The sequence below is a fragment of the Solanum lycopersicum genome, chromosome 4 (genome assembly GCF_036512215.1).
Source record: "Solanum lycopersicum chromosome 4, SLM_r2.1".
Lineage (NCBI taxonomy): Eukaryota > Viridiplantae > Streptophyta > Magnoliopsida > Solanales > Solanaceae > Solanum > Solanum lycopersicum.
The window spans coordinates 56,964,069-56,988,768 of NC_090803.1; the positions used below are offsets into that span (position 1 = coordinate 56,964,069).

A 24,700-nucleotide genomic window follows, 5' to 3' on the forward strand; every position below is an offset into this window, starting at 1 on the left:
TTGGCTATAGATGAACTCTTGATATTAGGAAAAATTCTACTAAAAGAGTTGAAAAATTACTTCATGACAGTGGTTCTGATTACAAGTGTATACATTTCTAAATTCTTTCCGCTTTAGCTAGATTTCATGTTGCAATTTTACCTAAAAAGACTGTGATTCACGATACAGGAGCTAAGCGGAGAAGCTCAAGTTATTCAGCTATGGTGGATGAAAAGATAGAAGATGGTGAATAGAATTCAATAGGGAAGTGTACTTCTTCCAATAACCAATTTAATTAAGTTGAAGTATGTGTATCAGTTCTTCCAAAATATTATATAAGATCAAAATTAAACAATCTGATGTCCTGGATTTGAGATTTAAAATTTATGAGTTTTGAATTTGAAGTTTATGAACTGTGAAGTAGAAGGTGATATACAAATATTGATTAGTTTCATCGGAGTTTCAGATGAAAATGAAAAATGTTGGTGAATAGGTGATACAAGAAATGCCCAGCCATTTCCTTGTCTTGTTGCTATTTTTCGCACAATTTCTTCTTCTTTGCTCCGCCATGGCCGGCCGTACCATTTCCCGCCAGAAAAATATTCAAGAATATCCCTTCAGAATATACTCTAATTATTCCCCTCAATCACTCTTTTTGGGTGTTGAAACTAACAATTTACTCAACTCCAATCATTCCTACAGAAATAAAAATTACAAAGTTTCATTATCAAACAAATTTCTTATTGGCACAAAATTTGATTATTTTACCTGCAGCTTCAAGTCCTTTATATGTGCTTGAGCTTCATCAATTGAGTGTACTTTTGAATTGTCAAAAAAAGGTAAACAATAATTGGGTGGGAAATTTGGATTGCAAGAAATGGCATCATCTATGGGTAACAATTCTAGTCATACAGATGTTGATAGTCTCATAACGGGTCGTATTGTTATAGCTTTAGATGCAACCAGGGATCACCCTGAGCAGGAAATCAAGCGCATTATTGAGGAGATCAGATCACAGGGTAACATACTTCATGCGGGCGATACCATCATTGTGCTTGGGGTTTTGCATAAATATCTTCATCCTAGTGAGTTTCTTGCCTCACTTTTTTATGCAATTGTCTCATTTTTTCTATTTGATGATTGTTACTTTTAGTGCTCGTGTTGGATGGCGATCCAACGTTTTAGTCATCTTTGACTAAATTTTGTGACAGTAACTCTTATAGCTGTCACATCATTTTCTTATGTTGAAGAGGAAAATATCACTAATTGTAGCTACCTTTGAATCCATGATTAGAGGGTTGTATTTGACAAATTTTACTTGATTAGTAAGGTTATAGTTTTCTATTCCTTTGGTATTTCATAACTCTACAGATGATGATGATGATGATGATGATGAGTCCTCCGAACAATATGATCCAACTTAAGGCTCAACTCAAACTTTTGAAGTCATTATATTAAAGCGTTACATCGGCTTTCAGTTTTCACCATTCCCATTAACCAGATTAACTTTCCCTTTTGATAATTAATGGGTTAAAGTAGAATGGTTTTAGTCATCAAGGATTGTTTTTTTCTTTTACGGCTAAGTTGTGATAAAAGGTCACTTTCTAAGGAGCCATATTCTGGTTCTTGACAGTTTATAACTTCAGTAGTGGCGCTTTCTGCTTTCCTGTGGTTGTTGAAGTGTGTACAAAGAATATGTGATTTCTACATATTATGCCGTTTTATGGTAAATGTGGAACTGTGGTATTTCCTGTATTAGCTGAACGGTTAGAGGTGTGATTGACCACTACCTTTAGCTGACTACTTATCTTGTCTAGTATTATACATGCCTACAGTATGGTTTCCTAACCATTTTTGTGCACAGTGGGTTATCAAATGGAAGCAGAGCCACTGTCCATGTTTGGAACTCATAAACGTGAGATCGAAAAAGAAGTAACAAAGAAGATTGATGCATATGTGAACATGCTCATGCAAAGTGCCCAAGATTGTGAAGGTGAAGGGGTAATATTATACACTTGATCCTCATAATAGTTCTATACTGGAAGCAACTATTGATTGATATATCTTAGAAATGTGGCTGGAAGTATCCACAGAAGTCATACGTATGAAATCCTGGAAATTTTTATGACCCACTGGTGTAGCAAGTTTACTTTTCTGGGGACTGGGGGCTTGTGGGTTGGATCTGATGTGCTTCAATACAGTAAATTTGAGTTTGTTCAAATCAATATGATAGCAACGATCTGATGCAGGACAGGTTTGCGTTTGAAAAAGTAATTTTCAAATGTTCATAATAGGAATAGACATTACAACTCCCTTTAGTATTCGGACTTGGTTTAGAAACTGCTTTTTAAATATTTTCTTATTTAATCAGGATGGGGGGCTACGATAAATAGATGTTCTGGTTTCTTCTTGACAACTTCCTTTTTTTATATTCTTAAATTGTATATGGGATGAACATCTTTCTATTTCTGCTACCATGCATTCCTTTATTTCAGTTACTTCAATATATATCACAAGAGATTTAAGGTTCATAGATCCTTCAGGCTGAATCAGAGCTGGACTGTTATTCGTTTCATGTTGACTCCACTTTATATGTTGATGAAGCAATGATTAACATTCCTTTTGCACTTCCATTTAATTCCCGTTTTCCTTTTTTTAACTGGCACTAGGTGGATACTGTCTTCCCTATATAATTGAGGTTTATGTAGATTGTATTTTTATCCATACAGGCGGAAAATCTAGGAATTCCAGGATTTTCCTCGAATGGCCTTCTTACCTAAGAAGCATTTGAATGACCTAAACTATGAAAAACATGCACTTTCAACCAACTAGTCTAGAGAGAGAGAGTAGTAGACTATATTCATCGTGGAGGAAAGTGAAGGGTCTATCACCCGGATGGAGTGGCATTTTGATTGAATGCCCAAGCTATTCTTTTGCTCGCCTTTTTATCTATCTCATCTCAATATGTTGATTTCTTAAGCAATCACTTTATTTCTTATATATTTCTATCTCCCTTTTAATTTTTCTCTAACTATAAGTCATTATATATTGTGTTTAGGTTGACATTGAAGTCAAAATTACTGCTGGGACTCCAGTAAGGAAGGTGGTTGTACAAGAGGTTACAACTATCAATACAACATGTGTTGTGTTAGATAGGTATGTTCTCTGATGTGACCATGGTAATTCCTGTTGCTGTAGTAAGCATATTGTCTCTATCTTTGGGAGCTAAATTATACTGAGACTTGAGGCAACAATAAATTAGTGACGAAATGTACTAGTAAACCATGGCTACATAAAAACCTCCACTTTCTAATAGGCTTTTAAACAAGATGAAGAAATAAATGGCAAAGAGCAAAGAGTTTCTGGTCTCAGTGTTGCTACCATCTTTTATCACAACATAACAATGTGATTTCTCCATAGAAAAGGAATCTATCCATGCATCGGGAGAACATTTTATCATCCGATTAAGTAAAAATAAATATATCTTTTTCTATCCGCCAAAACATAAAGTTGGAACCTTAATTATTATTATGCAAACAGAAAATCCTTGCTCAGATAAGATTTTTAAATCTTCCTTTAAGAACTGATATTTTCATTGAAGTAACTATTTCAACTGCATTTTGTTCGATTGTTTGTTAAGTAGGGTTTGATTTTGGTCCTCCACTAGTTAAGGGATACAAATGGATCTTCAGCGAATTTGTATGGACCCTTGTTTAGAGTTCTTTATTCTTCAACATTGCTTTCGTCACAGGATGCTCCCCCTTCGTTTACCCTGTCTCTCTACTTTTTTCTCATTACAAATGCATGGATAAGTCTCTACCTGTTAGTCATAATTCTGATTTGTAAATAAAAAAAAACAAATTCACCATCCCTTTTCAACGTCCTGACTATTTCAGTTTATGTAAAATGGGGATTTTAATCTATATATACTATATTATGTTTAATGTAGGCATAGATGATTAATATTGTGTGATTGCAATATATTTTGTTTCCTATTGTGGTTAGAGAATCAGGCTTCTATTGGAAGATATTTTGCTTCGTTGGAAGAAGAGAAAAGGGAAGTCGTTAATTTAAATACTTTCTTAAAGCTTGCATTTTTATTGAAAGGGAAGGAGCATGAGAGATACTTTTAGAGTCCATCAAACTAGTCCCTCAACTCACTGATGGGATCATAAACATTTTGATTTCACGAAGATAACAGCAAACTTAAGCTATTGTACTTTTAAAAACTACATCAAATCCATGATATGCGTGCATGTACAATATGGTCATGCCGCAATCAATTAGAGCTTAGTCAATACACTTCTTCTCAGTATAAGGAGTCTTTGTTTGTTCCATAGTGGTGTTTACCATGTCGAATTTTGGGCTTCTGAACTGTCTGATACAAACAGAAACACATATATCTAAAGCTCTATAATTTTATCAAAGTTGGAACAATGTCTAGCAAGATTTCTCTTATTTGACTCAAGAAAAACCATGTCTTTTGCTTTTATTACTAGAAAGTTTGTATCTTATCATTGACAATTGACTCTCTTGGATAAATCATCATTTCCTTCAAACTTTATATCCATGAAAAACCATGAGCATTTTGTAGTTGTTACAAGGAAGTCTCCATCTTATTAAGCCACTTGAATTAATTATATATCATCATGTGCGTCCAACTTTATTTACCAATTTTATGTTTATCCGACTCTACATTTCTGATAGGACCCCATGTTTATTCGATTTGACATTTTTTTGTTCTCTAATATTGACAAGATTAAACCCTTACAGGCACCTCAGGCGGGATTTGACGTATTACCTTAAACATATACCTTGCAAAGTTGCATTAATTGGTGATAATTTATTCGTCAAGGTTGTGAGACCTTATTCCATAGTTGATGCTGACAACATAGAGCAAAAGTTATACTTTTCTATGTCCAAACAAGTACCCTTGGCACCCCCTCCAACTGCAGAGAACACAGAGCAGTCTGTTGTTTCAATCAACTATTCAGGTTTTGTGGAAAGCTCTGAAATACCAGAAAATGAACAGGTGGTATATAATCAACTGGAGCATAGCACTTCACACGAAGATCTTAGTTTCAATTCTATGCAAGAAAGATCAGGTGAGCTAGCATGATGATAATCTTAAAAATAAATGCAGCTATTCCCTCCCTAGTCCCCACTTGTGGATTACACTAGGTGGGTTATTTTTGTTGCTTTCTGTGTGATACTTTTAAGTTACGGAAGTGTATTTTCATCCAACTTTGAGGGTTGATCTCCTTTTCTGGTTGGAATCCTATTCTACATAGTAAGGAGAGATCAGAAGAGCAATTATTGACAATATCTTCTTTCAGATTTTAAGAAACATCTGGTTTCTGAATGTATGTGGTCCTTTTGTAGATCTGATTCCTTCACACCATAGGTGAGGAAGAAATCAGAAGACGACTCCTTAGAAATACCTTTCCTTACAGTTACCATGATTCCAAAACAGGCTTTGTCTGCTTGTGGTGTTCATAAAACTAGTTGAGATTTATAGATCTGTAATGATGTTACAATCTCTAGTTTTAAATTGTAAGGGATTTGATACAAAGTAGGGAATAGTTTCCTGTACTTCCTGCTTAAATGTTTGACGATTTGAACAGATAGGACTGCCAGAGGAGATATGAAGCATCCAATCCCTCCTGTTTTCCAGAAAGAACGAAGACTACCTACATCATGGAGATCCTCTAATACACCATTTCTTTGTATCGCTTGTGGAGCAAAGACAGAACTATACATCAAGGATTCAATGAGATTCAGTTTCTCAGAAATACAGCTTGCAACAGATGATTTTTCAAAGGATAACTTGCTTGGAGAAGGTGGATATGGTCATGTATACAAAGGTCGGTTAAAAGACGGTCAGGTCATTGCTGCAAAGGTGCGGAAAGAAGAAAGCACACAAGGATTTTCTGAGTTTCATTCTGAAGTTTATGTTTTGAGCTTTGCACGTCACAAAAACATTGTGATGCTTTTGGGTTATTGCTGCAAGGAAAATGTTAACATCTTGGTCTATGAATACATCTGCAATAACTCTCTTGAGTGGCACTTATTTGGTACGTATAGTTAATGTAGTCAAACATTTCTCCAGCAACATAAAGCTCAAGATAAAAAGTTAATTTGGGTTAATATCTTGACAGAGAATACCGAGAATATTCTTGAGTGGCACCGTAGATATGCCATTGCCATTGGCACTGCAAAGGGCTTGCGTTTTCTGCATGAAGAATGCCGTGGAGGTCCAATTATTCATCGTGACCTGAGGCCAAGCAATATACTTCTCACTCATGACTATGTTCCCATGGTAAATCAACACATTTTGATTCAAACACGTAGAAAGAATGTTAGAATTATTGGACAAAATAGAATGAACACAGATACTTTTGAGTTACCACATTTGTTTCTGATCCTCCAAGCTGGACAGCGACCTGAATAAAAAAATTGGGAAGCTAATATTAATTCTATCATTCCTATGGATGATACTGTTTGTTTTTGTTTCTCATAGCTAGGTGACTTTGGCCTGGCTAAATGGAAGACAAATGAGGATAATATATACACAAGAATACTTGGAACATTGGGGTGTGAGCAATTCCTATTATTCATTGGCTACACAGAATGCTATATACTCAACAAATGAAATCTTTGAGTCAGAGATTCACCAAAAGTTTCTCTTGTTTCATGCAGATATCTTGCTCCTGAATATGCTGAGAACGGCATTGTGTCTGTTAGAACAGATGTCTACGCATTTGGCATTGTTCTTATACAACTAATGTCTGGACGCAAAGCCATAGATGCAATGAGAGAGGACAGTCATCATTCTCTTAGACAATGGGTATGTTCACTAGGCTTTTTTAGTTGTCATCGCAGCCAAATGTGATTCCTTTCAAAGATCTAGCTAGTTAGTGAACTCTCATTTTAAAAAATTCAGTGCTATTTTAACAGAAGTCTCTCTTTGTCATTTTCAGGCAATTCCACTCATTGAAAGGCTTGCATTGCATGAGCTCATTGATCCCCGCATAGGCGACTCCTATGACACATTTGAAGTGTACCACATGGCTAGAACAGCATTCTTGTGTGTGCAGAATGACCCGGAGCTGCGGCCTTCAATGGGAGAGGTTAATTTTGTGCTTGATGAAGTTTATTTGTTGATTAACTGCTCATTTATAGAAGAACACTGAATATCTCATCAGCCTATTAATCCATGTCGAAGATCTTTTTCTTTTTGCTTTGAAGCTTCATGTATCTGTCCATCTTTATTCTCCTCATAATTTTCTCTTACGCAACACTAAAGATAAATGATCTTCAACTGAAATACAGTCAATGTTATAACTGTGAAGCAGTAGTACATAACACAGTAGTGATATATTTTAACATCAGAAATCAGAAGCCAATCTATCCCTTCTTGATTTGGAGTTGAAAACCTTGTTCTTGCTTTGTGATTTGCTCTCTACTACGAGGTTGAGTCTTTGAAGTATCATCTTATTTGAACCAACCTCTAATTGATATTTTTGTTTCATTTGTATGTTTGAGTATTGTCTTCTGTCATTTGATGATGTAAAACTAGAGATAGATTCTTATCACCAAAGAGTATTTTACCCAAATTTCATTAAAGAAGGATGAATTGTCAATTAGTTTTGAAGGATAGGGAGCTCGAATTTTCATCTTTATTGCTTCCTAGCAATTTGCATTCCGTTCTCTGCTTCTTGATAGTGTGCAGCCTAAGATCCTATTGCTCATAAAGCGTCAAGCTGTAGATGGTTTCAAGCTATTACATTGACTTGGTGACACACTTAACCAAGAACTAACGTTCATGCCATTTGTCATGGCCAGTAAAATCCTCTAATCATACAACAACTTAATTTTGGTAACGAAAAGTAACCTGATGTAACCACACAAATCTTGCTTACTGAGTATGGATAACATATCTTCCTTGTCATTTTACTCAGAGTGATGAACTAACCGGTTGCAAACATAAATGCAGGTCTTGCGTCTTCTTCAAGGGGAGTTAGACCATCTCCACCAGATCGCGGAGCAGTTTGTACCTCAATTTGTTCCACATTTTAGTAAATAGAAACCTGATGAGCCATGTTATGTTTAGTTTATTGCTGCAACTGTCTTGGTATGTTTTACATTTCTGTGCCCAGGGAAATTGGAAAGAGCTGTATAAGCTTTGTTTGGTATGTTAACTTTATAAAACCAAGTAATATTTCACAACAGTTCAACTAGTATAAACTTCATGTTATATATACTTTATGTCTCTTGGATTTGATTATTTTTGTATTGTCATATTCATTTGTTACCTGTTGCTTTTTCGCGCTTGTGTTTGAGGTATTGGGGAAATTGACTGGAATCTCATTTGTTGCATTTTTTATGGTGTAATTTATTTTTGTGTTCCCTAAGAAGTACAAATATAACTTAATTACAAGCCATTTTGATCATTTTTCATCTTATATACACAGTCAAACTTGGCATAAAAAAGTATAAGAAAAAAAGTTCATTGAAGCTTAATTATGTTATCCTCTTCCATTTATTACCTATTGTAACACCCCTAAACATGGTTGTTGACTAGATTTTGCAATTTCCCCAAGTCAATCCATCAGCTAAATAAAGTGCATTCAAGAGTTGGATCAGATTTTAATTTCTTTTTATAAATATAAGTGACTAAATAAAGTTTATGTTTTGCCAAATTGCATAATGAATGTAAACTCATCATATAGTTACGACTTAGGTCCGTTTGGACATGATTTAATTTGAAATCACTGATACAAAGTCAAGTTGAGTTAGAGTTAAAATTTTATTTGAATATGTAATTTGAATTTATTAAGTTTTTTTTTTATATATATATAATAATAATAATAATAATATGAAAACTCCATAATTTGTGAAAAACTAATAAAACTTTTTAAATTTTTATATGGTCTTACCAAATGATCAAATCATAGTTCACAATAAGATATCATAATATTTAATATCTTATGTGTTGGGTATGTAGCAAAAATTGATGAGAAATAGAGAAACTTCAAAGGTTGAGAATTTGAAGAGTTGGGAACTTGAAAAGTTGGGAACTTGAAAAGTCATATTATGCTTTAATGAAAAGACATTTGTGGCTCATTAGTGGTGGAAAACAAAACAAAAGATTTAAATATAGAAACACTCTTATTAATTGTTAAAAGGGCTGGAAAGAGGGACTCAACGCGCCGCCGTCGAGATTATTTTTTGGACAAAGTTTGTTTTTAATTATTTAATTAATTATTTATTCAATTAATTAATTAAATTGCCAAAATATTTTCAATTAATTAGTTGATAATAGAAACGTTTTCAGTTATTTAGTTGAAATTAACCGAAATATTTCAATTTTTTAGTTGATTAATCCGATTCGACTCGGATCCGAGCACGACCCGTTTGATTTTAAAAAATTATGTTTTGTTTAAATTTCCCATCATTTTTTGAAGTGACTGTTCTGAAAGGTTTCAACTTTCAGGAACAGTCAGTACCATTTGAAATGTTGCAACTTTCAGGAACAGTTAGTACCATATGAAATGTTGCAAACTTTCATTAATGGTCGTGTAGATTCTGAAGGGGTTGCAACCTTTCGGAACCTGTTCCTCTTGCCTATAAATACCATTTTCTCTTTAGAATTTTCCTTCTGAATTTTTTGATTTTCTTCTTCTTCTTCTGCATAAAAAATTTTCTTCGTGTACTTTACTGCTGTTGAGTGATTCACTGACACTAGAGTTTTCGTTATCTATACGCTAGTGAGTGAAATCATTTTTTCAAATTCTGGTACGTTTTACAGATTTTAGTTTTTTGTGCATTAAATTTCTGTTTATTTTTCTTATGTTAGGATCGAATCCACGCACACACACTTGATGAATGAAGAACACAAGAACTTTCAAGAGAAAGAGATGAGAGATCTAGAGAGGGAAAGAGAAAAATCAATATTTCGTGGTAACACCCCGAGAGTAAACTCCACGGCGATGGGGTGTATATATATATATATATATATTAATAAATCAGAATACTTTTTGTTACAAAAAATAAATGGAGAATAAATAGTACAGCCTAAAAACCGCGTAAACATTAATATATGACAGTACACCAAATATTAATCAGGCTCCACAGCCTAACATCTTACTGGTTCAGTAAATTTTGATTACTTTGTGTTTTTGCAAAATTTATTAAAATCAGTAATTCTAATTTTTTTCCAACACGGATTGGCATCACTAAGGCTCCAAATTAATAAATCATATATATTTGTATTGTTTTTATAAAGAAATATTTGTGATTACATGTTGATATTTTAATACAAATTTTTGAATATTCTTATTTTACAAAGATTAATTGTCTCCAATAAATCAATAAAATAGCAGTAACTAGTTATTCCTTGACAGAATTTCCCCACATGATTAATGGTACAAACAATCTCTTCATATCAACATGAGTATTTACTTAATTATGAAAATTGAATTTATGGGTCTTTTTTATAAATGTTAAAACTTATTGATCAGGTTTCATATCAATATAATTTGAAATTTCGAATATACTTTTAAGAAAATTTGAGATTTGAAATCATGATTTAAAAGTTGAATTTGATTGCGAAATTTCCTAAACAAACATATATAATTTCACCGATTTAACCTTAGGCTCTTAAATTTTATGGCCAAACGCCTCCAATGAAAAATTTCTATAAATTTTCATCACTTTATTTAAAGCTTTTATAGCACAATCCTTGAGTAAATGGACCTGAAATTGAATGCTGAGTTTCATTAGTTTGAAGAAAATCATGTTTTCATGGAAAGAAGTTTGTGAAATATTTTTTAGATCATGATATTTGATAGAATATTTTGGAGAATCACGATGCTTACTTCTCCGTTGAGATAAAGAATGATTATATTACATATCTTTGTCAAATACGATATTATTATTTTTAGTTTTATAGCCTATTTACTAGAAATTTTTATTTTCATATAAGATTTCTGAAAATGTCATTTTTTTTTATTCAAATTGTAAGAGAAAAATTGATCTTTTTTTTCTACATTTCATGCCAAAGAAGAAATTAGTTTTAGACACTTCAAATCGTTTAAAACTATTGTTGTTGTCTGGTAAATATTATCATTACATCTAAAGCTATCATCACACATTGTTTGTATAACTAATTCTAATATAACTTACTTGTACCATATTATATGTATTTTTTTAATGCCAAAAATTTGATATTAAACTATATATACGAGGAACAAGCCTATAAAAATACTTAAAAAGAAAAAGAAAGAAAAAAATCCCTTAAAAATAGACAACCTATATATGTGCTAAGGCACCTTAAAAGTGGCAGTTTGATTTAGACAAGCCTTTTAAAAAAAAAGTTTTATCAGTTGAAATTTCAGTTTGAATTAATTATATTATGTCTATAAATTAAATATTACTTTATATTAAATTCTGAATATGATTCCTAACCTACTATATTTTTATATATAAATTAAAATTATTTTTTATATATATTTGGAATCTCTTTTAGTGAGAATTATAACTCGATCACTAGTTAAAACTAGCAAATATTGGATGAGTGTTATATGGTATTATCTGGATAGGATCACCCCATATGAGTAAACCCTATCCATGTCTAGAAAAATTAATGTGTATAATTATGTAGTATGTAAATTTGTATAATATTTTAATAAATAAAAGTGAAGAGTTTTACATAACTATTAATATTATTTCTGAAAAATTGTATTTCTTTAAAATTAAAAATAGTCTGTTTTAATAAAAATGGAAAAGCACTTAAAATATCCTTGAAATATTGAAAATAGTATAAAGTTATTCTTCATCTACCTGTTGGCTCCAAAACATCCTTTTCACCCACCTATTCGTTCCAAAACACTCTTGTCATTCACATTTGGGTTCAAAATTGGCCACTTATTTAACGGTGTTAAATTTAAACCATCTAAATTTTTTTAATACGTGGCACTCAATTATTTGTTATAATTTAACTTATTAGTATAATTTATAAATCAATTCACTACCCACCCGTTACTAATTAAACCCCTACAAATTAATAAACTCATCACATTACTAATGCAACAACAAGAAAGCTACTGCCAATGAGTGTACTTAAAAATTTGAAGCGAAAATATCTATAGAAGTAAATTATTATACATTCAAAACTTCAAGTGTCTTAATAAAAATTACCGATAAACTTAAAACTCTGACTATGTTCATCTTAATTATTCTTTCGTCTCAATTATGAGATGTTACTTCATAGATAATTTTTTCTTAAAATAATATGTTTAAGGTTTTAAAATAAATCATAAATATTTATAAAATTATATTTTAAAAGTGCATGAATTAATTCGGAATGTACTACTTCTTTACCTTTAATCATAAATTTCTAATTAAAGCTTGAAATAATATCCTATTGAAAGTGTCCTTCTAAATGAGCGGCTCAACCTAAATTTAATTGGGGCTTATGACGATTTTGATATTATAATTGGTTTATTAATTGAGTGGTGTTTAGTTAGTAATGATTGGGTAGTGGGTTGATTTATAAATTATATTAATAAATTAAATTATAATCAATAGTTAAGCGCCAAATATTTTTAAAAAATATTTAAACAGTTTAATTTTAAAACAATTAAGCAAGTGGTCAATTTTGAACTCAGAGGTGAATGACAAAGGTATTTTGGAGTCAATAGTTGGATGAGAAGGACATTTTGGAGCCAATAGGTGGATGGAGAATAATTTTATACCATTTTCAATATTTTAAAGATACTTTAAACCCTTTTCCGTAATAAAAATTATGACAATTTTCTATTTTTGAAAAAAAAGACAAACAAACTTAAAGACTATTCAACAATATTGCAAACAGGCTTTATTCCTTTTATAATAAAATGGTACATGGGACCAAAAATTTATTTATTTTTTAAAAAAATAATATTGTAAACTGTGTATATGATTAGATTCTTGAGTTGTATTCAAAATTAAGGTATCTTCTTGTTTTTGGTAACTATGTCTACTTAGTCCCTTTATTTTTATTTATTCATGACACTTTTAAAAAAATCAATTTTTATTTATTCATGACACTTTAAAAAAAGATAGATTTTTATTTATTTATGACACTTTACAAAAAGATAGATTTTTATTTATTCATGACACTTTAGATCGATTTTTATTTATTCAATTTAGAAGAAACATATTGTCATTGATAAGATGATGCAGACTTTCATACAAATATTGCACGGTTATTGTCTAACTTATGTTTGAAATGTCTGATCAAGTTATACATATAAGTTATAACAAGTGTAATTCTTATTTATAAATAAAAAAATAATTTATCATTTAATTTCTTATTTATTCTTATAATTATATATAATTATTTCTCAATACATTAAATTTATTATATCCAGTGATTAGTGATAGAGTAAAATTGAAATTTTTATTTATTACTTAAATATATAAAGTTAAACTAAATAAGTAAAAATAATCAGAGAGCAAAATATTAGCATTAGAGGCCACGGCAGAATAGAAATCAGTTTATTTATTATCTAAATAATTATACTGCAAAACATTCTTAAAATAGTCAAATATTGAAAGGGACATTAATTAATGAGATCAAAACAATATTAAAGTTGCAACATACACTAATATTTTCAATTAATTATTTTCTATGGCCTTTTCGATCATGGTTAATAATTTTTTCATTTACTTTTAAATATAAAAAAACGATTAAGAGAAAACGGTATATAAGACTAAAAAGAGGTTCCTTTCTTTCTTCACCTTCCTAATTTTAATCCTCACCTTTTTAGAAATTAAATGTTTTTTACTTTATTCGAAACTTGTAAAGTTAAATTTGAAGATAAAATTGTGTTTGATTCTATTTTTGTAAATAATAATATTTTATTGTCTGAATATATTAAAAGTGGGTGGAAAAAGTGAAAACATGATTTTAAATGATTTTCAGATTCCAATTACAAAAATTCTATTCGATATTTTCATAATCAATAATACTGTTTTTTAAATAAATTAAAAGAATAAAATTTAAAGATTAATAGTTCTCAAATGCCATTACTTTTTTAAGAATAAAATCGTTTAAGTCATAAAAAATGGGAAGATTTTATAAGACACTTACTTTCAAGATGACATGTTTGAATGAGAGAAAGTTGATTTTTTCTTTTTACTTTTTCTTTAGAGATATGCCATTTCTTTTCTTCATATTTTAAATAAAAAAGATTAAATTCAAAACAACGTTTGATATATCAATGAATTAAAAAATAATTTTGTTAGAAAAAAATAGTTTGAACAGATCTTCAAATGATTCTTTTCAGTCACAAAATAATTGTTTCTTTAAAGTTCAATTCCGATGGAAGATTTCTTGGTACAAAAAGTTATCTACATGAAAAAGATTTTTTTTTATATATAACTTTTTATGTGTGTAAATTGAACATATTCTCTTAATAAATTTATCAAGGCCAAATATATAAATAAATTCATAAATTTGTTGGGTTTTTTCCCTTAGGTACCTTAATTATGTTATTTTCGTATTAAATTATTGAACCACCCATAATTTGTTCTTTTTAAATATCCCTGGCTGACGTGAAACCAAATTTTGTGAGAGATGTTGATAGAGAATACATATGTTGTTCCAGAACTCATTAGTCTAATTGATAGTGAAACTGTTCGAGAATAATTGTGTTTTACTTCAAGTCATTTAAACACATTAGAAAACAAATGAGACTAACACATATTTTGTCTTCATTCCTCAATATAAATTATTACAATACGAACACAATTAAAGGCATTTACAATAGAAAAATCGATCAAAATTAGTCGACACTGTTTAAAAAGAACAAATTATGGGTAGTTCAATGATTCAGTAGAAAAATGGCGTAATTAAGGTACCTGAAGAAAAAAACCCAAGAAATTGAAGGATTTATTTATGAGTCGGTCATTTATCAATCACTTAAAATCAAGTCATACATTAAATAACATTATGTTTTTTAATTATTTTTTTGGGTAGTATGATCATCAATATACCAATTACTAGGTGTGTGCTTTCTTTGTTCATTTTTACTTGTCAATTATATTGCAACTCACGTCATTCGAAGTGACCAATCTAACATTAATATTCATGCACAAATTTTATAGTGATATTCAAACTGCACAATGTCAGAAGCTAATTAATTCACGATTTCAGGTGTAGATAGTGTTGTCTGTCGTATTGTTGACTCCAATTATTCATGGAATTTTCTTTATTTTATTTCCTATTTTATATAGGCTTGCTTCCTCTTTTTTCGAGAATTCGTCTATTTCTTTTACTCTATAGGGCCTTCTCTATGTTTAAATGAATTATATTTAATAAGAGTGATCTCATAAATTGTATCATTTTGTTATTTCGATCCCAACATGTACAAATCACCTTATTCTCAGGGGTTCGGATCTGAAAGTTATACTATTTATACATAGTTAAAATAATATATAAATATATGTTATAGATGTCACACTCTCTTAGACTACTTCGTGTGTTATTTCTTTAAATTTTTAATTTTTTTATTGAAAATTCTGACGTGTTTGCTGTGTACAAATGTCAACTAAAACAAAAGTTACCAAAAATCGAAGCAAAAACAAGGCTACCACATAATATGCGATGCCTCGTCGTCCTCTACTTTGTTTCTTACGTCAATTATAAATTATTTACTGAAAAAGAAATTATATTATTGCATTATTTCAGTTGTACAATACTTCAACATGAACAAGTCAACTTACATGTACATTCTTTTGTTTTCTTCTTTTTGTTCATTTAATTTATTGGTGTGGGGTTTGAGAAAAGGAAGTTTCTCAATAATAAAATAAAATTGTCCCCTCAAAGATAGCTAATCTTATTTGCTTACAAATAGGAAATTAATTTTATTAAAAGGATTTCTAAAAACGTACAAATGACTTTTTTCTCAAAAAAAATTATATAAATTTTATTCGGTGTGAATTTAAATTTATCAAAATTGTAAAAGATAATTTTGCAACTTGTTTATATATTGAGTCATATATTACACGTCCTTATTCTAATGTAGTAGAAGTGATTAATTCACTGCTTCAAGGTATATTAATCAATTAAGTTCCTCAAATGATTTTTTTCAACTTAAATCCACTTAGAAAGAAATAACAAAATGCAATAAAACATGTTATCATCAAGATTGATTAATTAATTGATCGACTAAATATAAGATAGTATTTATCAGTTAAGATTAATCAGTTGATTATTTTAATTTATTAATTAAGTATTTGAATAATTTTGTTTAAGATACGCTCAATGCTTTCTGAATTAAACTTGTTTTATAGAACTTGTCATAACACATTGTACAAAATGCTTAGCACCGAATATTTATCCGAAAGATAAGATCGTGACAGAAATTATAGCGATATTACGAATGATTATTCGATTAAAGCAAAACGAAAGAAAACTTTTTTGAACTTGTGCTAGAGATTTCTTTTTTCGTTTCATTAATTTATTTGTTGTAGCTTGTATCTATAAGACACCAATTTTATTTTATCTCCTCAAATTAGTGGAAAATAAAAACCTCTAATTGTCCAGAATGAAAATCAACAAAAACAATAAGGTATAGATAAAGACAAGATACGAAATTGAATCGAATTCTTATCAATAAGAAAATTTCTGTAATCAATCAATTAAGTAATTCAGATGTTTTTATGCGTTTAAAGATTGAAAATGTACTATATAAATATAAAAAATATATAGTATTAAATTCCCTCAATGATTTAGATATGAAATTAAAAATAAAATAAAAATACTTTAGTGGGTTATCTTCTTAATTAATTGTTAGACATTAGAATACTCAACCCTTGATTTGGATACCTCTAATTAACATCCACAAGTAAAGGCGCAGTTAATTTTATATCACATTCTTTCTTTTTTATTCTGTTCCAAAAAGAATGTTATTTTAAGTTTACTATAATTAGAAATAAATTAACGTAAAATTTTCCTTTAATCCTTAATGAAAACAACAACATAAATATATAAGGATGGTTTTAAACTATAAATTTAAGAAATCCTCTCTTTTTTAAACATTGTATCAAATTAAATAATAACACATTTAAACATTGTATCAAATTAAATAATAACACATAAAATAAAATAGAACGAATAGAATACTTATTTTTTTTTAGTAATATTGGCTTAATTGATAAACAACATTTATTAATTAAAACCAATCAAAGGTTAACATGAGGTTGTGTATGTATACTGGTTAAATTGCCACATTTTTAACACCTGGCTATAATTAGTTACACCAAAGTATTAGTTTAATTATGACAAAAACATTTTATGTTACTGGAATAAATTTTTATGCATGTGTTCGGTCATGCGTATACTATAATATTTTAATTCAGCTTACAATATATTATCCTTTTCTATGAGGTGAATCTATTATATGTGACCTCAATTTTTTTTAATTCAATGAAATTAAAACTTTGATTAATTTAAATTTACAATTATACTGAGCTTGTCGTCAAAGAAAAAACTAGTTGATATACCACGTTAGTCTTATACACCCTTGAATAAACATCATATAATTAATTCTTATCCAATAAATAAACTATTATCCTTCAAAACATTGTATCGAAGCATCTAGTATTTGCTTGGAAGTTTTTGTTGATAGCAAGAGATATATTAGATTTGATGTGAATATGTTTTTTTAATTATTATTATTATTATTCTATAGCTTTATTTCATGTGTTTAGATTAAAATCGAGATAAGGCATACTATAAATTAATAGTTGAGGCACCTCTTGTAACTGATATATTTATTTTATGTGATATTATTTATAAATTGAGCATCAAATTTTAAAAATATCAAATGAAATTCATGATCTAATATTATTATTGCTTAATTTATATATTGTCTATATTCTATCAACAATAATTATTGTTCATGATCATGCTCTATTTAAAGACAAAAATGTGGAACATGGTTAATATAATGAGGCAATTAGTGATAAGGTTAATTAGCTAAATTAATCATATTAAAGAAAGTTGTCTAGGTTCAAGAAAATATGTACCTAGACAATAACCAATTATTGATTCATCATAAAAACATTTTAGACAAAGTTTAAGAAAAGAAAACATTATATATATTGTGCTCCCATAATGGAAGACGACATAGAAAAACATGCATACACCAAGATAAGATAGAAAATGTCTGATTTAATCACGGAAAAATTAAACAAAGGATTTGGGATTATTTTAAGAATATGATGAAATAAATGAGATTTTTTTATATTGATTAAAAAGGAAATAGTTTGAGTTTTAGGTATTAAAAGCGCTATGTATTAAGCTATGTAAATTTATATTAGTCAAATTAGGTAATAAATAACAAATGATTATAACAATTAATCCAAGATTAGGCTTTCCGCATTAAAGCAAGATCTACAAGTCATGGTAGTTAAACAAGTCATGGTAGTTAAACTATAGGTCTGATTTCTTTCTCATATTGAGATTTTAGCTAATGCTATATGCAACTTTCCTGCAAGGTTATTTTAGATAGCGATATCTTTGCGTATGAAATTGACATTTCTATTCTTAAAGTTACTTAGTACTTAGGTCGTGAGTTATAATCTTAATAACCTATTTTCTCGTCAAATGTAAGAACATAGGTTTTTCCTCTCATTTTCTACCCTCCTTACTTTAACTTAAGTACTATTTTAACTTTAAGTGTATGTTTGGGATGAAGGAAATGTTTTCCAATTTTCTCATATTTGGTTGGGATAAAAGTTTTGGAAACTGTTTTTCAAATCAATTAATTTTCCTCGAAATTAAGGAAAATGACTTCCTTTCAAAAATTAAGGAAAACAGTTTCCAAAACTCTCCTCCAATTTCAAATTGCATTTTTTTCCCGAAAAACATCAATTTAACAAAAATATTTTTAATTTTAAAATTTTATTTTTTTACCCGATCCCTGACCTCCCCCACCCACCACCGGCCAACCCCCCCCCCCTCCAAAAAAAAATAAAATTAATTTTGCTTTTTAAAAATATTTTCAACTTCAAATTTTTATTTTTAAACTCCTACCCACCCCCACCCCTGGTCAGCACCCCTACCCATCCCCTACCAGCCCCCCACCCACTCCCAACCCCCAAAAAATTAATTTCATTCATAAATCAAACACACGAAAAATATTTTCTACTCACCAACCAAACATAAGAAAATAAGTCCAAAATCTACTTGTTTTCCAGGAAAACATTTTCCTTCATACCAAACACACCCTTAGTGGCGACAATAGTCGCGACAAAAGTCCAAAAAATCGTCACTAAAAATTTTAACATTAAATTCTAATTTTGTGTTTTTTTCTTCATTATTTTAAAAAACAAAAATAATATCGATTTAGAATTTACGTTTTTGGTTAAAAATATTCTTAAACTATATTCTAAACTTAAATTATATCTTTAAAGTATCATTCTCAGCAGAAAACATCCTTCAAATATTTAAAAGTGAACAATTTTCATCTTTCTGTTAGATATCGTCAAAAAACTAAAGGATCCTACATAAACATGATCAATATACGTGACTATCAACAACATTTTTCATGCATAATTTCATTACCTGCTATAAGTAGTTTATGGAAAAAATATTAAAATTTTTAGACATCGGCACTTACTGAAACAAAAAATGTTTGTAAGGTGTGAGAACACATGATCTGCTCTTTTTCTCAGTTACTAACGGAAGAAGCTGGAGCTTAATTATCTTACCTTTTTCAAAGTCAAATTGTATTTAGATAAAAAAATTTGGGCCAGTCTGAAATTAAAGTGATCAAAATATTGATTGTCTCGCATTTGAGTTTCGTTCTACATTATTAGAAGTGAAAGTCTTCAACAAACGTCGCTTCTAGCATATTCAATTGAGAAAAATATATTTTAATTAATAATATTTTTAATATCAAATTAACATGAAAAATAAAAGAAAAAAAAGTTGTCCAATTTAATGAATTTGCATAAGGTTAAACTCATCAAAATGTTCACAATAATATTTTTAATTTAACGTATCTAAGTATAATAATTACGAAAGAATGACTTAATTTTTGTAAGATTTCTTAGTTTTATTATAAATTCAAGTAGAAGGATGAAAACTGTTACTTTTAAATATTCAAAAGGATATTTTTTATTTAAAATAATATTTAAAGGATGTAGTTTAAATTTAGAAATAATTTAAGAATAATTTTAATTTAAAAAGAAACTCTTAGAATTTGATAATAGAAAAAATTAGAAAACCTATTTTTTAAAGAAAAAAGTAGTACTTTTTTAGACCCACTATTGATGCATTTTGTGGTGAAAGATAGTCTTGCGTTTCCTAGGATAGTAGCCTTTATCAAATTAAGAAAAAAAATAAAATTAAAAGAGAGTACTATTATATTCTCTCCAATTTATTTTATTTTTCATTTTTATTTTATAAAATATTTATTCAAAGTATTTCTTCCCTTAGTTCATTTTTAATTTCCTACTTCTAAATATAAATTCACTTTGACTTTAGTCACCTTTAATATATTAAAGAAAATGTTACGTTTTTCATAATTTACTTTTAATACTAATTACTTGTTCTTTAAAAAGAAATTTCAAGACCTAACACTAATTAACAATTAATAGATGTAGTATAATAAAATAGTCATATTCGCAATTGTTTTTTTTAATGTGTGTTAAATTAAAATGTGACAAATAATTAAAGTGAATGGGAGTATATTTTATTAATTTACTTTTACTTATCCGCTATTTAGATAAAATAACATATTAAAAAAAATCTTTTCTATTTTACCATCACATTAATTATTTAATTCCTAAATTATTTTTTACGATCTAAGATTATATATTAATTAATATAATTATTATAATAACATACTCATATTATCATTTCTTAAAAGATATACAAATATAATAAATATAAATAAGTAAAAGGAACAAATGACCAATATAAAACTGAGAGTTGGAGGACCAAACAACCACCTAGGTGTAGTTGAAAGGTTCCAACCTGTCAACTGTTCATAGTCAGCAGTGGAAGAGGGCGTAGCTTTGATTGCTCAAGTTGCCCTCTCATGGTTGAATGTGAAAAAGAATTTCTTTTGTTTAGCAACAGTCTTATAAGGATGATGCTTTTATAAGTCAAAATATAATAAATGGTTTGAGTCCACTTTTATCCTTGAGAGAAGTTTAAAATTGGGAAAAAAAAAAGTACTCCATTTTAATCAAATTACCTACTACTTAATCTTTTTCTTTAAGAAATGTATAAAATAAGATAGGATAAATTGTACTAATAAACATAATCAAAACACACTAATATTTAATTAAGTGCTTAACAAAGAATGTGCTAAAATAATTTGATACTTACATTACTCATACATTTTGTAAAATGTCTAAATATAAGTTAGGTAGGTTCCATTTATTTTTAGAGAAAAATAAATAAAAGAAGTTCCAAACATTAAGTTTTTTTTTCTCCAAAATTTGATTAGAATATATATCAACTCTCTGCCATGTTTGGCAATTATTACTTAAGTTAAGTATGTACCAATTAATTAGTGGCTTCGTCAAATATATATGATTAACACACTCTAAAATGACTTATGTGTCCTATTAAATTGCTAATTATATGTGTTTTCTCTTTTAATTTGCACTGATTGCTTTCGAGAATAAATCAAAGTGAGATCAAGCAAAACCATTTAATTGAAACTCTATAATAAAATTTCAATTGAGACAAAAAAGTCAAATTATTTCTTTAAATTTCTTCTTTCAAGCTTTGTAGTTAAAATTGTTTACATAATATTAAAGCAAAATATTTAATAATTGATGTCGATATTTATATATAAATAAAAATTAAATTACATAATTATAAGTAAAAGATATTCTTAATCTATGAATTTAGTTTGATTTTAAAAAAGGCGTTAGTTTCAATACTAGTGAACCACAATTTAAAGCAATAATATGTCATACTTTGCAAAAAAAAATGCCTTTTCTTTAACTTTGATTTTGCAAATCATTTTTTACACCCGAACAAGATTTAACACTTTTCGATTGGAGTTTTTGATCAAATGTACACGTTTTGCTTCTCTTAGTTTAAGAACACAAAGAACATACATGAAAAACATAGAAAACTCCCAAATTTTAACATGTTCAATTTTTCACAAAATCATCTCAAATTTTGCTGCATCATTTATTTCTTTTATAAAAAAATTAATTCTAAAATAATTTGTAGAGTTCAAAAAATTCACGTGTATTAACAAAAATATTCCAAAAAAACTAAATCAGTCCCAAAATTTCAAAAAATTTCTTATTCGTGTTTTTGTAGTTGTTTTTTTTTTTACCTTTGAACATTGTTGCCTAGTGTTTCTTTAAATCTATATTCAAATTTTTAAATGATTACCATTAAAGAATGTTAACGTTTTTATACTTTGAAGAAATTTCAAAGAGGGTCTTATTGAGTCAGTTTGAACTCGAGCTCAAAAGATATTGAGTTTTGATATCTAGCTCGGAGGAAACTACTCTTGAAATTTGAGGCAATTTCATGAAGAATTGAACAACTTTGAAATTTGAGAATTATTAATATTCATCGTATTCTTGATGTTCTCAAGGAAGTAGAAACAAAAAATGTACATTTGATCCAAAAATAATAACCGAAAAGTGTAAACCTTATTTAGGATGTAAAAAATAATTTTGCAAAATCGAAATTAAAGAAAATGACATTGATGAGCTTTTTTTTAAAACAACAATATCATATGTGACTCAAATTTTTTAATGAATAATATAAATAAATATTTTTTAAAAGTTCGATGATATATTTGAATCCTTTTCATTTAATAAAATAAGTGGCTTTGTACATTTTGATCTACATTAACTTTTAAACCTAATCAACTTATAGTATAAAACGATAAAACACCAAATACAAAATTACTACTTAATTATAGTCATGTATAAAATAATAATAATAATAATAATAATAATAATATTGGTACTGTATATATTTATTATTATATGATATGATATACAATATAATAAAACCATAATGCCAAAAGCATAAAGAAAAGGGGCTATATAACAAACATGAAAAGACCCAACTTATCCTCTTTACTTTTTATATAGCGGTTTCGTTTTTGTACACTATTTTGGAACTTTCTCAAGCAGCCCCCCTTTTTTTTTTTTTTTTCTTGCTTTTTCTATCCACCATTCTTTTCTTCTACTTATTCTCATTGGAAATATTATTTTTACACTTTTATATTTAACCTATATAGAGAGATATGCTCAATATTAATTCATTCATCACAACCCTACAATAATCACATCAAAGTCATAATCATAATCCTACAAATCTAATTGGAAAAAGGGTCCTAATGTATGGAGCCCTCTTAATATTTAATTATTTATGAAATAAATATATTAAGTGGATGATAAACTCTATATACGTTAATTAAATTTTAAGAGTTTAATTAACGAAAGGAAGGAGTTGTTTGTATTTTCTTTTTGAATATTTATTTCTACACGTATGTGTTATGTATTACATGATATGATTGAGACTATTTCTTTATTGGTTGAAGTCATGATACTTTATTATATGAATATATATTGGTAAAAGTTAAACAATAATTATCGATTTATCATATCGTAGGACACTAAAATTGAACATTAAAATATTAAGTTATATCGAATTAAATTGATATAATGATGATATAATTTTTAAAAATTAAATATCAAATTTATAATATTGAAACTTTAAAATATCGTACCGTATTATACCATTGCATGCCCCTGCCTTCAACTCATTACGCTACTCGTTATTGCAATTCAACATCTTGCGATTGCACATTGCTTGCTTTATAAGTAGTTCTTAATAAATTAAATAAAATTATTTAATGAAAGATGAAGTCAAAATTATAACGTTGAGTGTTATATTGGATAAAACAACTGTTACATTTGATTTTGTTGATAAATTTATTTATTTTCCAGTTATTTAAGAAAAATAATGAAATTTTTTAGTTGAAGTTTCCTCTAGTTTGTCCGCAACAAAATAATTCAAAATATTTTTTTAATGGAATATATAGAATAATATGTTATAAAGTTGAATAAATACTTCGATCCAATAAGTTACTTTCAATTTGAAGAAAAGAAATTAAAGAAGACAACTTAATTAGTTAACGGAGTAGGTTTGTCTGAATCTTTCATGTATTTTGAACAATATGTTTTAATTATTTGATATTTTAATTATTTATGATGATCTCTTCAAATAAATATTAAGCTTATAATTGAAGATTTATCGTAAGTATCATTCAATTATAATATTAGTACGACATTTTTATATATTTATTTCACATTTAGAACGTACCTATCGTAATAGACAACTTCCTATTCAGTACTATGCATGCTTCCTTGGCAAATGACAACTTTTAATTTAATTAAGGGAAAACACAAAAAATAAATAGTTCGATTAATTTCGATCAACAAAAAAAACTTGAAACTATCATTAGGAAATATCGTTTATTATACTTACCCCTCTTCAAAATCAGTAATATTATATTATCTCATTAACATTACACTCGAGATAATATAATATTACTTTAATTTTGAAACTAATAGTAAAATTACATTTATTCATTTTTTTTCTCCAAACGTTTCCTTTTCAAATTGAAGTTAATATAAATTTACAAATAAAAATGTATCCAAGCCAATGTAA

At 28.4% G+C, this 24,700-nt stretch overlaps 1 protein-coding gene across 1 annotated transcript; it reads left to right on the top strand.

Annotated features, from left to right (window-relative positions):
* The first annotated feature begins 168 nt into the window (after nt 1-168).
* On the top strand, nt 169-8,280 carry LOC101267516 (probable serine/threonine-protein kinase PBL8). Its single transcript, XM_010321710.4, has 10 exons — nt 169-1,064; nt 1,844-1,980; nt 3,038-3,135; nt 4,753-5,084; nt 5,604-6,053; nt 6,138-6,298; nt 6,500-6,573; nt 6,679-6,826; nt 6,960-7,109; nt 7,976-8,280. Exons 1-10 carry the CDS (start codon nt 857-859, stop codon nt 8,063-8,065), a joined length of 1,848 nt encoding a protein of 615 aa, XP_010320012.1. The 5' UTR covers nt 169-856; the 3' UTR covers nt 8,066-8,280.
* Nucleotides 8,281-24,700: the final 16,420 nt, after the last annotated feature.